We start from the raw sequence: 14,630 nt of genomic DNA on the forward strand, positions 1-14,630 counted from the left end.
TGTGTGGTTGCCAAGGGAAGAAGTGTGAGCCAGGGATTTATCCATTGTGACCAAGGTCTGGACTGGACCAGGAGCACTCCCACACCCTTTCTGTGCAGGGCCCCTCTCCCAGCCATCACAAGGATGCTGCACTGGGGGCAATGAGACAGAATGGGATTTCTGTGCCCCTGTGGAGGGAAAACAGGGGTATGAGGTGGTGGTTTGACCTTCTCCAATAGGCAGTAGGTAGGGGAGACTTCAGTTCTGGCTTTCATCCTCCTCGCAGAGCCTCTTGAAATCTCAAGAGTCCACAGGCTGCTTTTCTCAGGGATAATTTCAGCTCTCAGACTACTGGGGCAGAAGAAACTAATTTTCAATGAAATAACAAGTCTCTTTTGTGAACTGACAGCCACTGTCTGAAAAAAAATGAGTATACACCAGATTTGAGCTCCAGCTTGGTCTCTCCTCACCAGCACAGGTGCATGGCAGAGCTTGCTGGTTTTTAGGGGATTTAATGTGCATATATTTAATGTGCATTCATATTTCCTTTGTGAAGGAAAGCCAGGAATGCCTTGGAATTCCTCCTACCTGCTTGTCATGCCACCTGCAGGTGGACTTTCTCCAGGTGATGGAGAGCCATGACAGAGGAGGTCACCTCTGGTGGGGATGGAGATAATTCCCACTTATTTATAGATCACAGGAACTCATAGGGATTGGAGCATGATACAGAATTAGGCTCCCACTTTGCCACTAAAAATTCTGCACGACTATGCCAGGCACTTTATACAAAGGCATGTAGTGATGGAATTAGACTGATACAGAGGTAAGATATTGTGAAGAAGTTCTTCCCTGAGGCCCTGTCCCCATCTCTGGAAGTGTTTAAGGCCAGGTTGGACAGGGCTTGTCTCTGCTTTTGGCAAAGGCATTGGAATGAGGTGAACTTTAAAGTCCCTACCAATCAAAACCATTGTAGGATTCTATGGTTTCTATGATCCAGGACCAGTTTTCAGCTCCAGCAAGATTTCCTGACTTCCTGGCTGCAGGACTGCTGGTCTCCTGAATCACTGAGTTTGTTTCCTCTTTCTTTCTTTTTTTCATTTCTTTTTCTTTTTTGTTTTTGTTTTTGTTTTTAAAGGAAGTATGGAAGGAGGCTGGGAGGGTGCATCACAGCTCCATTATTATGGAAATGAAAGTGGGTTAAACTGTAATGGCCATTAAACTTCCTTTTCCAGCTGCCTCTCCTGCTTCTCATTCAATAATTCCCTTAATGTTTTATCCTAATGGAGCAGATTATTACTATTATTTTATTTTCTCAAGATCACCTGTTGCATAGAAAAGAGGAGGGAGACCAGAGCTGTGGATGGACTGAGCTCTTAACTGGCTCCACATGCTTTTTCTTGTTATTATTGTTATTATTCTTGGCAGATTGTGCATAAAGGGCCAGTTTGGGGCTTTCATCTCACCGCCCATTATCTGTGTACAGTGATGTCTTGCAGGAGGGTGATCCTGGGGACAGTGGCAGGATGGCAGGGCCGGGTGCAGTTTTGGGGTCCGTTCCTGTGGGACAGCAGCTTTTTCAGCCTCTTTCCCCAGACACGTTCCCCAAACAACACTTCAATCGTCTGCCTGTCTCAAGCCTTGATGTGTTCTAATCTGTGCTGCAGTTTCTGCCGGATACCCTGGGAAAATCTCCCAAGATTGAGAGTGACAGCACTGAAACCGGTTGGAAGTGGGTCAGAAAAAGTTGCCCGTAGGAGCATTTGCCTGGAATAAAGCTGATCTCTGTTTTCAAAGGCAGGAGAGTGAAACAAAACATGCTTTGCTTTAAATGCTGCTTTTTCATGCCTCGGTGGCGACTTCAAAGCCGGTCCAGCCCAAGGCAGGCTCCAGCTGGGTGCCCTTGGCCAGCACCGGGCGCTCCAGACTCTTGGTGATTGGGCTCCTCTCTCTCTTTGCTTTGGCCACCCCGGGGCATCCCTGGGGCCCCAGGGGACGGCTGATGGCAGTCCCTGGCTGACCCCTGCTCGCGTCTGTGCCCGCAGGGAGGGATGATCGCCCTGCTGCTCTCCATCCTCTGCCTGGTGATGATCCTCTACACCCGCCGGCGCTGGTGCAAGCGGCGCCGGGTGCCGCAGCCGCAGAAGAGCGCCAGCGCCGAGGCGGCCAACGAGATCCACTACATCCCCTCGGTGCTGATCGGGGGCCACGGGCGGGAGAGCCTGCGCAACGCCCGCGTGCAGGGCCACAACTCCAGCGGGACGCTCAGCATCCGCGAGACGCCCATCCTGGACGGCTACGAGTACGACATCACCGACCTGCGGCACCACCTCCAGCGCGAGTGCATGAACGGCGGCGAGGACTTCGCCAGCCAGGTCACCCGCACGCTGGACTCGCTGCAGGGCTGCAACGAGAAGGCCAGCATGGACCTCACACCAGGTGGGCTTGGGCCGAGCCGGGTCCTTTCTGGCTTGCGGGGATGCTGGGCTCCAGGACGGTTTGGGTGGATGGAGATGAGAGAGCTCTGAAGGCTGCTCTGAGAATATCTGGTTTATTAGAGAGGGTGAAAGGCCCTGCTTGGAGTCACCAGACGTGACCCATGGCAGGCCCTAGGGCGTGAGGGAAGGGAGAGGCAAGGGGTAGAGGGAGATAAGAGGATGTTCCAGGAGAGGGTGGAAGTTCCAAGAGAGTGGGAGTTCCAAGAGGGTGGAATTTCCAAGAGGGTGGAAGTTCCAAGAGAGAGGAGGTTCCACGAGAGCATCTAGCTCCTCAGGGACCCCTTATCAGGGGGCTTCAAGGTGGGCTGGAACAAGACTTGGCCAATGGGGTCACAGATACCTGATGTTTTAGGGGAGGGTTACAGGTGTGTGATGAACCATACATTTTGGGGAGTGAGGTAGAACATTCCATTTGACCTTTGGACCTACCTGTAGCATTGTTCAACCAGAAGGGGGGATTGTCTTCATCCTGGCTGTACTAAGGTTTGGTATCTCACAACTTGCTACCATTTCAATCTCTGTATTTCCTAAATCTTTTGCCAGGCAATCATATTTATAAGGCTTTCTTGTTTCATCTTCCCCAACACTGGCTTGTCTTCTCTCCACAGTTCCATGCATGTGTTTTCCCTGGAGCGTTTTCCTTGTTTCTCTGGGTTTTCGTTGGGTGTGAGGTGTTGGTGTTTCCTGAAGGCACGTCCATTGCTGGGAGACCTTACAGCCAGTGGGACATGGGTGGGACAACGCAGCTTTGTGGTTTCCACAGCCTGGCAGAGAACCAGAATGGCATTCCCTCCATGCTATCCCATTGTGACCCCCAAACTTCCCTTCTGTATCCTCAGATTTCTGGTGTCTTCCTCAGGTGAGGTTTTTAGTAGCAAATTTTACTTGCCATCAGTATGATTCGGAGTTAACACTGCCTTCTGATCAGCAGCAGGGGTTCTTTGAGGCTTATAACAAACCTGTTCTTTGGTCATATCACTAATTGAGCTGTCCAGCTAGAGCCTTCCCAACTGAGACATAATTTGGGAAGATCATAGTGTGGTGCCTGAAGCTCTCCTGAATATGAAGAAGTGCCCTGAGAGTCTGAGTTAAATCTCAGCTTTTGGCTAATTTGGTGGAGGTGCCAGTCCTCTTCAGGATGAGTGTGCCTTGGGGGCAGCTCAGCGCATTGGCTGCAGCACCTTGATCACCTCAGGATGATCTGGAGATGGATCCAAGGAAAACTTTCTCCCTCCCTTTGAAAAGTCTTCATCCCTGAAATATTTTGCCTTCAATTCTTCCTGCTCAGGGAGCGACAACGCCAAGCTGTCCCTGATGAACAAGTACAAGGACAACATCATTGCCACCAGCCCCGTGGACTCGAACCACCAGCAGGCCACGCTGCTGTCCCACACCTCCAGCAGCCAGCGCAAGCGCATCAACAACAAAGCGCGAGGTAGGGCGGTCCCTAGGGTGGATGGGGTGCCTTGGGCTTCCACCCACCCATGTCCCAGCCACCCACCCTCTCCTGGGATGGAGAAATAGGACCAGAGTGTGGAGACAGCATGGGAAAAAGGGTTTAGTTGGGGAGAAACGGAAAATATGGTCTCCGCAAGGATGCAAGTGATGTTGGGCTGGTTGGTTGTAAAATGCAGATGGTGTTTGCCCCAGTAAATGCTACAGGATACTGGCACAGCCATGGGGAAAAGCTGCAAGGTAACTTGTGGTGGGGGTTCTGGCTGTGTGTGCTGGGAGGGGGAGCAGATGCTGTCCCTGCTGCACCTGGCAGATGGAGCTTCTGGTCTGTAGTGCAAGGCTTTCCCTGAAGGGTGGTGTAGGATGCCGAGGTTTGGGGTGGCACGGCGCCAACCCCTGCGTGACTACACTCAGTGTCCCCTGCAGCTGGCTCAGCATTTCTCAACCCCGAGGGGGACTCAGGGACAGAGGCAGACACCGATCCCCAGCTGACCTTCTACACGGACCCCTCACGGAGCCGGAGGCGCAGCCGAGGTGGGTGAGGAGCCATCCCCCTTGCCTTATTTGCTGTTGGTTCCCTGGGTTTGGAGTCCTTGCATTTTCAAAAAGATGGAAACCCGAGTGCAATCCCAGTGCTAGGGGCAGGCACCAGTCCCTGCTTCGCAGCAGGCTGCTGCTGCTCTCCGGTGGAGTTTCTCAGCAGAGGATGAAATATATTCTGATGTTTTGCTGGAGGCTCCTGCCAGGCACTGGGGTATATTAATGAGTAACACGCTTCAAAGGCTGGCCCGTGAGTTCCCATGCTGCTGCTCAGAGCCGTGCTCATACCAGCTGTACGTGCACCAGGGGATGGGGACAGCCTTGGTCCCCAGGCAGGAGGCTTGCTCCACTGCCCTGCTCTGTCCCTTTGGGAGGTTTCCTCTTCCCAAGAGGAAAGTTAGTGTCTGTTTTTCCTCGTTGAACCTCGTTTGCTGGATGATGCCTTTTTTTATGGGAGTGGCAAGACTGGGAGCCATCTCCTTCAGCTGACGCTGAAGGCTCATTCAGGCTTTGTCTCCAGACAGTTTGTTTTCCACTCAGCTTCTTCAGCTGAAAGATTAAAAGTCAAAGACCTGCATGCTCTGAGCAGTTAGGGCTCTCTATTGCTTTTTCAAGAGCATCAATGAGCCTGTTGTCATGACAAAATTAACCCAAGTGAAGTGCCAAAAAGGAGTGGGAAAAATCAGGATACTGCATTTACCTTTTTACCTAATATCACTGCTCTGCTTTAAAGCTCTGCTGCTGCAAAGTTCTCAGCATGCTGCAGTGCAGGGTGTGGGAGAACCAGGGCTCTGGGGAATCAGGAAGATTTTGGTCGCAGCGGGAGAGAGGGATGGAGAGTCCCATGGCAAAAGCTGTTTCATGTTCTTCAAAGTCCAAAGTGATTCCATTTTATTCGATTGATGCTGAATTTCCAGGGGTCTGGGCAGGGTCTCTGCATCTCGAGGTCCCCAGGCTGCACCCAAAGATTTTCCTGGGTGCTGCAGGTGTCGGGTTTGACTGTGCTCCTGTGTTTTGCAGTGGGGTCCCCCCGAAGCCCTGTGAACAAGACCACGCTGACCCTCATCAGTGTGACGAGCTGTGTCATCAGCCTGGTGTGCTCTTCCCACATGAACTGCCCCCTTGTCGTCAAGATCACCCTCCATGTCCCTGAGCACCTGATTGCTGACGGTGAGCACCCCGTGGTCCAACCCACCCCTTCCTGCCCTGCTCCCTGAGGTTTGAGGGAGGAGGGGGGAATGGTGGGCAGGATGGGTGCAAGACAGGAGGGACAGGTGTGGATGGAGGACACCAGCATGGGACAGAGGGGATGGGCATGGGATGGAGGGTGGGGATGAGGGGAGGACAGAGGGGGCTGGAGAGGATGGGTCCATGACGGAAGGGACGGGTGTGAGATGGAGGGTGCTGTGCTGGGAGCAAGGGATGGGTGGTACAGGATGGAGGGATGGCCACGGGACAGAAGAGACAGACACAGGGTGGTGATGGCTGTTGTGGGACACAAGGCTTGCTGCAGGATGGAGGGATGGGCACAGGACAGAAGAGACAGACACAGGGTGGTGATGGCTGTTGCAGGACACAGGGCTTGCTGCAGGATGGAGGGATGGGCACAGGGCCAAGGAGATTATTGTGGGTTTTAGGGCAACAGATATGGGATTAAATGGACCGTGACAGGATGAAGGGCATGGTGGGACAGAGGGATCAGACCTCAGTGTCTGAGGGGTGTGGGATGGTGATGGCTGCTGTGGGACAGAGGGGAAAGGCACAGGATGGAAAGAGCTGTCATGGGATAGAGAAGACAGCTATGGAGTGGGGCAGGGGCTGTCATATGGCAGACAGGATGGGCACAGGACAGAGGATTCCTTGTGGCACAGAGGGGACAGTGGTGGGACAGAGGGTACTTTCTCAGGATGGAGTGAATGGGCAGGAGATGAAGGGATCCATCATAGGATGGGGGGCAAACATCCCGGGATGGATGGGATGCAGGGGACCGTCGTGGGATGGAGGGGACAGCAGCAGGTTGCTGTCGCTGACTCTCCTTGTCTCGGTGGCAGGAAGCCGGTTCATCCTGCTGGAGGGGAGCCAGCTGGATGCCAGTGACTGGCTGAACCCAGCACAGGTCGTCCTCTTCTCCCAGCAAAACTCCAGTGGGCCCTGGGCCCTGGACCTCTGTGCCCGGCGCCTCCTCGACCCCTGTGAGCACCAGTGTGACCCCGAGACTGGTGAGTGTTCCTGAGGTTGGGGTGTGTGGCAGCAGCTCTCTGGCCACAGAGCAGGCACGACTCTCCCAAGCATTTTCCTGGGGGAAAGCCTGTGAGAAGATCAGAGGAAAGAATGAGAAACAATTCTTATCTTATCCACTTGTTGCACCTGCTGTTGTGCACATATGGAATGTACCATGGGGATTTGTGTACCAAAGGGTGATTTCTTAATGGACACTGGATGGTGTTTGGATGGATTGACCAGTTAGGTCAGAGCTGAATTGGACTGGCTGGAAGGGTTACTGGGTTTCTTAATAACTATAGTATAATATAGTATAGGATGATATAATAAAGCAATTGATCAGCCTTCTGCAATCATGGAGTCAATGTTAATTATTACCCAACTGGGGGCCTGTGGTGATAGGGGTGGGTTTGTGAGCTCACCTCTGCCTCCCTAACCCAGCTGTGGTGGGAAGGTGCTTCCTCACTTCTTCGTGTGCAGTAGGGAGCTGCTGGGTGTCCTGGTGAGGCTGCAGGCTGCATTTGGCAGGGAAGCCCATGGAAAGCCTTCCCATGTGTGTTCTCCCGTGTCCCTGATGTCCCTGTCTCCACAGGGGAGTGTCTCTGCTATGAAGGTTACATGAAGGACCCTGTGCACAAGCACCTCTGCATCCGGAACGAGTGGGGAACGAACCAGGGGTGAGTGCCCAGGCTTGGAGTGTGCTCACACGAGCTGCTGGGCTTCCAGAGCTTGTGACCACAGCTGTGGTAACTTCTGGGATGGCAGAGTCAGAGGCACCTCGGTGAATTGTAAGGTCAGCACACAGCTAGGCTCTGCAGGGCTGTGGGAGGCAAGGATTTCTGTTCTTTGAAATAATCAAGAATGATGTACAAGGAGCCATTGTCACATTTCAGACTAAACTCCCCCTGGAGAAGATCGAGGTTGTTCCTCCTGCCCTTGTGTGCACTATCTTGGGCACCCTGTGCTTTGTGAGGCTTTTGTTTTGCGTGTGTGAGGCATCAGAGGAGGGCTGAGGTCCCCACTGAAAACTGGGCAAATTAAATGCTTTGATACTGTGTCTGAGGGAAGAGAGGAGTGTCTGCTCCAAGCTTTACACACCAGGATATGGTAAAGGAAATTTTTCTGATGTTTCAGCAGCAATTTGGTGGCGGATTCCAAAAAGTTCCCATCTCTCTGTGACCCTCAAGGGAGTGCTCCATCTGTCCCTGAACACTGGTGGGTCTGTGACGTGCAGCTGGGGCCTCCCAGGAATGGCTGGGGCTGATGTGCAGAGAGCCAAGACATCCCCAGATGCAGAGGTCCCACGTGCATTGGCACCTCCAAACCCTCGTTTTCCCCCTTTTCTCACTGCACAGCTGGATCGGTGGTGGCCCTGCACGTGCCAGGATGCTCTCTCTGAAGTTATTAGTCCTCACAGTGGGAAGAGAAAAATCATCAAAGGCTGGGCTTGGCGTGCCCCCTGCCGCGTCGCTGCGCTGGGGGCTGGCAGCGGTGGGGGCTGGCAGTGCCGGTGCAGCCCCGCTGTGTCCCTTTGAACTGGGGCCCTGGGGAGAGCTCTGCTGCTCCATCTCCAGCCCCCCTCTGGTTTTTATCATTTTAAAGGTGATTTAGCAACTAAACGCAGCGTGGAGCACCGGCTGTGTTGAACAAGTTGCTGCTCTGGGTGCCCTGAGCTGGGGTGATGCTCGTGGCACAGGTGGCCCCACGCTGGGGATGTGCTGTGGGGTGTGGTGATGGTCCCCAATCCTCTGCCAGGGGTGGGAAAGTATAGGCAGAAATACAGCTCCTTGTCCTGTTTGTCCCCAGTGTCCAAGAGGAATGTCCCCAGCTCCTCTGTGAGGCACTGAGTGATGGGCTGGGGCGTGGGGGGTTATTCCCCTGCCAGGGATTTGCCTGTTTTGGGAGGTGTCATGTTTAGGAGTGTTTCACAGTGGGCTGGAAAGAGCCCACAGCCACCCATGGCCACGTATGGTTTTGGTGCCAGCCTCTGCCTCCATCAGAGCAGTGTGTTTGCCACCACCTTGCAAAAAGCAAATTGGCAAATAACTTTGACCATCGAGGCTAGTAATAAAAATGGATAAGCACCGTGGAGAAGCGTTTGCTTCCTGACCCTCTGCTTTTCCTTTGCTCCTGAGTGTGGGTCTGCAGCTTCACACTTTTTTTTCATGCACATTGCTCTTCTCCAGCTTTTTTCCTGATTTAGCTGCTTCACTTTCTTAAGGCAAAGTGGAGAAAAAGATTCTGCTTTCAGGTAAATTGGGAAAAAAATATAGATGTAACTAGCAGGAGAGAAGCCAAGGGCGAGAAGGATCAATGCATTCCTGAAGGCTCTGGACCTGTTTGCATCTCCTGACCCAGCTCTGGTGTCAGCAATGCCCACCTGAAAGGTGCTCAGGACCTCCCCTGTTCCTCTGGGGGATTTGGGGCTGCTTTTCTAGACCTATCTCCAGCCTGATGCTCCCACAGGAGCCTTTTCTCTGCCTTTTCTCCTGCAACAGGATTCATACCTGGCCGGGGTACATCTTGTCTTGTGTTTCTTCTTCTATACCAGAGTTGGCTATGACAAATTATGTGCAGCATTTCTGAAGTATTTTTCTGTTTGGGGCAGAGAAACCTGGCAGTTCTCTTTTTCCCCAAGGTGCAACACAACCCTAGACCATGGTGGGTTGTCAAAGTGCTTCTGTCCTTCTCTGGGCTCTTGAGAAGGCTTCAATGCTGCAGTGTCTCCATCCCTAGAAAATTCTCTCAAGCCTCTTGAAACTGGAGTAATTTTGTGGGTTTTTTTTTTCATTGAACTTGTCAGATTTTTGCTTCATAAAATGTTAGCAGCTGAAACCACCCTTCACCATCCCTACCTGCAGCTTCCACTATTTTTAGGGGCTCTTGAAAGCATGTTCACACTAAGCATTGTGATGCCGAGGGCAGCTTGGTGTTTAGTGAGATATTCTTTTTTTCCTTTTCTGCTATCTGTTCCTGATGTCCAGGTGCTTCTTAGTGCAGCTCTGCCTGGAAGGGCTTGTGATGGTTTTGCATGAACTTTTGGCCTCCACAAGGTCATGACTGGTGAAGTCTCTTTAGCCTAGGAGAACCATCTTGTCAGAGGCTGTTTAACTGAATAACTTGTAGCTGTAAGCTTGTATTTATGTTTTTTGGAGTAGAGGTTGAGCTGCTGTGCTGTCTTTTGTTGGGCCCATCAGCTCACTCCCAGTTTCAGCCCAAGCATGTGGCCTGCAGGCTCACCTGAAAGAGATGTCTGCAAATCTTCTGCTCTCTCCCCCATCTCAAGGTGAGATCAGCTGTGCCTGAAACATTTCTGACTACTGTTTGTCTAATATGCTCTGAGCCCTCCAATATTGGAGTGATGTGCTGCTGCCACGGGTCAGTCCCCAGAGAAACCACACTGGCGCTTGGTCAACAAAGCAGGATTTGCCAAATCCCTTGGCAAACTTGGGAGTGATGTGTTCTGGATATGACCTCCTCTGTTTTCCCCAGGTGGCCTTTTCATCTGAAAACTCATTTCAACCCTTTGATTTAGATAGTTTTGCCGTTGGTTTGTTTTTATTTACAGTGATGACAAGTTGACTCGGTGTCTGTTCACTCAGTAGCATCTAATTTTGCTCATGAAGGCGAGCTCATCTTTGTACTTTATTGGTGATGGCAGTGAGAAGCTTTTTGTGTTGTGTATATTTTGGGTACCAGACTGAGATCCACGCCTCCACACTGCATCTTTTACCCAAAATGTCCAGACCCTAAATCTTCAGTTTTTCAAAAACTCAAATATTTTTGATCATGGATAGCAGATACATTTGATCAGCTGCTTTTTTTTTTTTTTTTGTGTGTGTGTGCTGCTCTTTGCCTGTTTTAAACAAATCTGTCTGGTGCTGTTTGTGTGCTCACAGTCTGTCTCCCTGCTTTGATATGCAATGTTAATTAGCTGCTTTTCGAATCTTACTCTAATGTTCCCTGAGCAGGATGCAGTTTCTAGCAATCCTACCAGCCACACTTCATCTTTGCTCATCAGACCAAATTTCTGCAGTTCTTTTTGTGGTATAACTTGGCCAAAAATCAAATCAGCACATTCTGTCTTCAGTTAATAAGCTGTTACCTGCCTGCATTTGTACTTTTTCATCCCAACCCTTACATCCATCTTGCACGTGGCTTTCTCCTCCCCACGGTGCACTTTTCAACCTCCCCCGTTGAGATTTGAGGTGCTCTGCATTTAAGGAGTCTTTTGATTTGTAATGGGCTTCACCCTGGCCTGGGGAGGTTTTGAGGCAGTTTAAGGTGACATGGTGAAGGTGTCAGGCTGGGTGCTCTCATCCTGCTGTGGCTGTTGGGAGCTGTCCCACCCCAGTCTTGCTCCCCACCCTCAGCCTTGCAGATGTTGTTTTTCCAGCACAGGACCCAAATTAGTGTGTCAGCCTTTGCTCTGCTCACCCAGCTCCCCTCCCCTCCCCATCCTGCCTCCTCCACACAAGATATCCCCATCCTGGCAGTGCACCTGCTCCTCTTATCCCATCCCCATCCCACAGAAGAGCGAGGGACACGCTGAAGTGACAAGTACAGCACTTTTCCTGCTTAAAGTCTTTCTTTTTCTCTCTTTCTCCCCGTACCCTTTTTTCTCTATATTTTTTCCCTTGCCTCTCTCTATCCCCTGCTGTGTGCCTCTGCCTTGCAAGCTGAAGGACAGCCTGATAAAAAGCTCCCAGTTCTTTCAGATCCTTTCACCAAACCACCCAGCCGCCTCCTCCTCCCACCTCATTCTCCTGCTAGATTTACGGGCAGCCCAGGGAGAAAGTGCCAGCATTAGCATTTTTAATAAAGAGCTGCTTGCAGGGGATGGCAGGGTGGGAGTGGGGTGGGCTGGGAAGGGGAGAGGCATCAGCAGCTGAAACCCCAGCAGAGCTGTTGCAAAGCAGAGTGAAGTCGGGGAGGAGCTGCCATGGGCACTGGGTGACATCTGCTCTCTGCTCTTCTGCCATCAGCGTGGCTCTGGGCCTTCATGGGGTCCTGGGGTGCAGCAGGTGCTGTGGGGATGCTCTGGTCTGTTCACCCTGGCATGGCCATCCTTGTGCTGTGCACTGGTTGGAAGCCCTGAAAAGCACAGGAGGTCAGGGAGCCAGATGTGAAGTCACCTATTCCAGCTGTAACCACTTTCTCCTCCAATGACACTTCAGTCACACTCCCCTGCAGCAACTTCTTGTGCCTTCTGCACAGACCCTCTCCTGCAGCCCCTCCAGCCTCTTGCCATCTCTCCTCAACCCAGCTGCTCCAGGTTAGCTCGTGGTGGTCACATCCTGCCAGCTCTGGGCTTATTCCTCACCCCACCCATCTTGTCTGGAAGAGTTTTGCAGGCAGTGGGGACAAGCTGGAGCACAGTTCTTGATGCTACAGGTCAGTCTGGCCTCATCCCCGGGGGGCTGCACTTTAAGCATGGCCCTGTTGAGCTGGTTCAAAGCATTGTCAGCAGTGCCAGGTTTGGAGGGCTTAGCAGGTGTTTTGTGAGCTTCCACTCAAGCCCAGATGTGGAGCAAAGCATCCAGGTAATGGTACACCTAGAAAAGCTGAGAGGCTTAGGATTGTCCTGGGGATTCACTGGCAGCACTTTGGCCTTGGGAACTTGCTGGCTGAGTGTGGGGAATTTGCTGGTTCTCAGGTGCCCTGGTAATTCCCTGTTTGGTTGTTTCAGATGCTTACCTGAGTGCCAAGGCTTGCAAGAAGCTGAGAGCTGTCATTTCTGGCCCATTTAATCCAACCTGATCAGCTGCAGAGCTGCTCATTCCCACTTTCTTTGTGAGCTCCAAAGGCCATGCAACCCTGACTCTCCCTTGCCATGTAGCTAAAGGCTGAATATTGCATTTAAGGGGCTTTTTTTGACCCCCAGTAAGGGAGAAGTGTGGCAGGCTGAGGAGATGCCATGTCTCCCTTCCTGGAGCACAGAAACATCTTCCCTGGACCAAAGCCATCATAACTTTTTACAAGGGCGTGTACAAGGACCAGGGGTAGTGGGTTCAAACTGACAGGGGGCAGATTTGATTAGATATTAGGATGAAATTCTTCACTATGAGGGTGGTGCGGCCCTGGCACAGGTTGTCCAGAGAAACTATAGCTGCCCCATCCCTGGAAGTGTTCAAGGCCAGGCTGCATGGAGCTTGGAGCAATCTGGTCTAGTGGAAGAGGAGTAGAATGAGATAATCTTTAAAGTCCCTTTCAACCCTGGCCATTCTGGGACTCTGTGATTGGAGGAATTTTAGCCACATTTGGAAATTGCAGCCTAGGTGGGCACAACATGGCTTGGGCGCTGATTTTAATCTCCCAGGTGGGTCCAAATATGCTGGCTTCATGTCCTGGGTGTGTTGACATCCATGGGCTCACACATGTTCCACCAGGCTTCTGCAGCACCTGCCCCAGCACTGAGCTCTGCTGTGAGCCCTGAGCAGTTCTCCACAACCACTTTTCCACCCGAGTCGATGGGGAACAATGCCTGGCTTCTGTTCAGCCTCTGCCATTGTTCCCAGCCTGATGTGCTCCTCAGAAACAAGAATAAAACCCATCTGCAGGAGCACTGGAAGGTGGGGGAGTGAAGCATTCAAGGTGCTGGTGAGACACAAGGAGCACATCTCTTTCTGCACGAAGCTGACCTCATTCAAGGCAATCCGATTGTGGGCTGAATGTAATCCTCGGCTCCCAGCTGACCGGACATTGTATCCCAGCGAAGGAATGCTGTAATCCTGCAGTCAGGATTTTTGTATTATTATTATTATTTTTGTCCTTGCTGAAATACCTTCAGATTCAGAATTAAATTGCTTGTGCAGGAGAGCTGTAATTGCCTCAAGAGAAAATCCCTGGGCTTGTCACTGGCACCTGACACTCTTGACTCTGAATTCTAGCAGCAGTGTTACGATGGGATGGAAAATCTCCTCTCTGCTCTGAGCTCTTGCAAAGGGGATTTGGAGTTTTGGGGTTTGGGAGTGGGGTTCATGTTGCCTGATTCACAGCCCACCATGGCTGGGTCTCTTGTCTGTCTCACTCTGCAAGTGGTGGTCTGCCAGCAGGGCTGTGCTGCTGGGGGTTCGTGTCCCAAAGGTGCCATGGCCATGGGTGTCCCACTGCAAGGCACCAGCCTCCAAATCTTAGTGGCTCATCCCTCATCACCCCGTGCTATCTACGACAGCAGGGATGGACCAGCTCTCCAGCCTCCTGCTTGGCTCCACGCTCCCACCTTGTCTTCCAGCCCACTTTGCAAAGCTCCTCCTCCTGCAACAGTGGAAGGGTGTTAATAAGGCAGGTGGTGAAACTGGGGTCCCAGACTTGATGTGCTGCTTGGCAAAAGCCTCCCAGAGAAAGGGTCCAGCTGCGGTTTGGTTTTCTTTTAGCCATTCAATAGCTGTGATGCAAATCCCTAAAACAAAACCAGGCAGGTGGTACTGAGCTGGAGGGGATGTGAGGATGGCTGGAGTGTATCCAACCCCAAAATAACACATGCAACACACCACTGGCCTATTGGCAGGTTGGAGCTAGGACAAGAATCTGATGTAGGATCTCCAGAATTAAGATCTCAGATCTGAGGCTATATCCTACCCTAGGGCCCTTCTGCATGGGAGCAGGGGGCTGAGCAGAGGAGGCATTTTGGGCTGTGAGAAGCAGTGGGGACACGATGCTGGTGTGATGCTCCTGGGTTTCTTTTCCAGGCCTTGGCCATACACCATCTTCCAGCGTGGCTTTGACTTGGTGCTGGGTGAGCAACCTTCTGACAAGATTTTTCGGTAAGAGGTGAAGGCAACCTGCTCAGCACATTTTGGGGCTTAAATACAGCTCAGGGCGTGCAGGCATGCAGGTAGCCCAGCTGGCAGGGCTGAGCACAGCTGTCCTGTGCCACCTCCTGGGGACATGCGAGCACGGCTGGGAAGATCCCCCTGCAGCTGGCCTGTGGATGCTGGA

The 14,630-nt window shown here is 52.0% G+C and overlaps 1 protein-coding gene across 2 annotated transcripts in view; it reads left to right on the top strand.

Moving 5' to 3' along the window:
- Positions 1-14,630, top strand: part of ASTN1 (astrotactin 1) — a 56,912-nt gene that overhangs the window by 23,301 nt on the left and 18,981 nt on the right. Inside the window, exons 3-9 of one of the 2 annotated variants that reach the window (XM_021545972.2) lie at positions 2,022-2,415; positions 3,763-3,909; positions 4,344-4,463; positions 5,490-5,639; positions 6,521-6,688; positions 7,282-7,366; positions 14,381-14,455. In XM_021545972.2, coding sequence (XP_021401647.1) covers positions 2,022-2,415; positions 3,763-3,909; positions 4,344-4,463; positions 5,490-5,639; positions 6,521-6,688; positions 7,282-7,366; positions 14,381-14,455 — 1,139 coding nt within the window. The remainder of the gene's footprint in view (positions 1-2,021; positions 2,416-3,762; positions 3,910-4,343; positions 4,464-5,489; positions 5,640-6,520; positions 6,689-7,281; positions 7,367-14,380; positions 14,456-14,630) is intronic. The other variant, XM_021545973.3, reaches the window with a different exon arrangement.

Source organism: Lonchura striata, chromosome 9, assembly GCF_046129695.1.
Source record: "Lonchura striata isolate bLonStr1 chromosome 9, bLonStr1.mat, whole genome shotgun sequence".
Classification (NCBI taxonomy): Eukaryota; Metazoa; Chordata; class Aves; order Passeriformes; family Estrildidae; genus Lonchura; species Lonchura striata.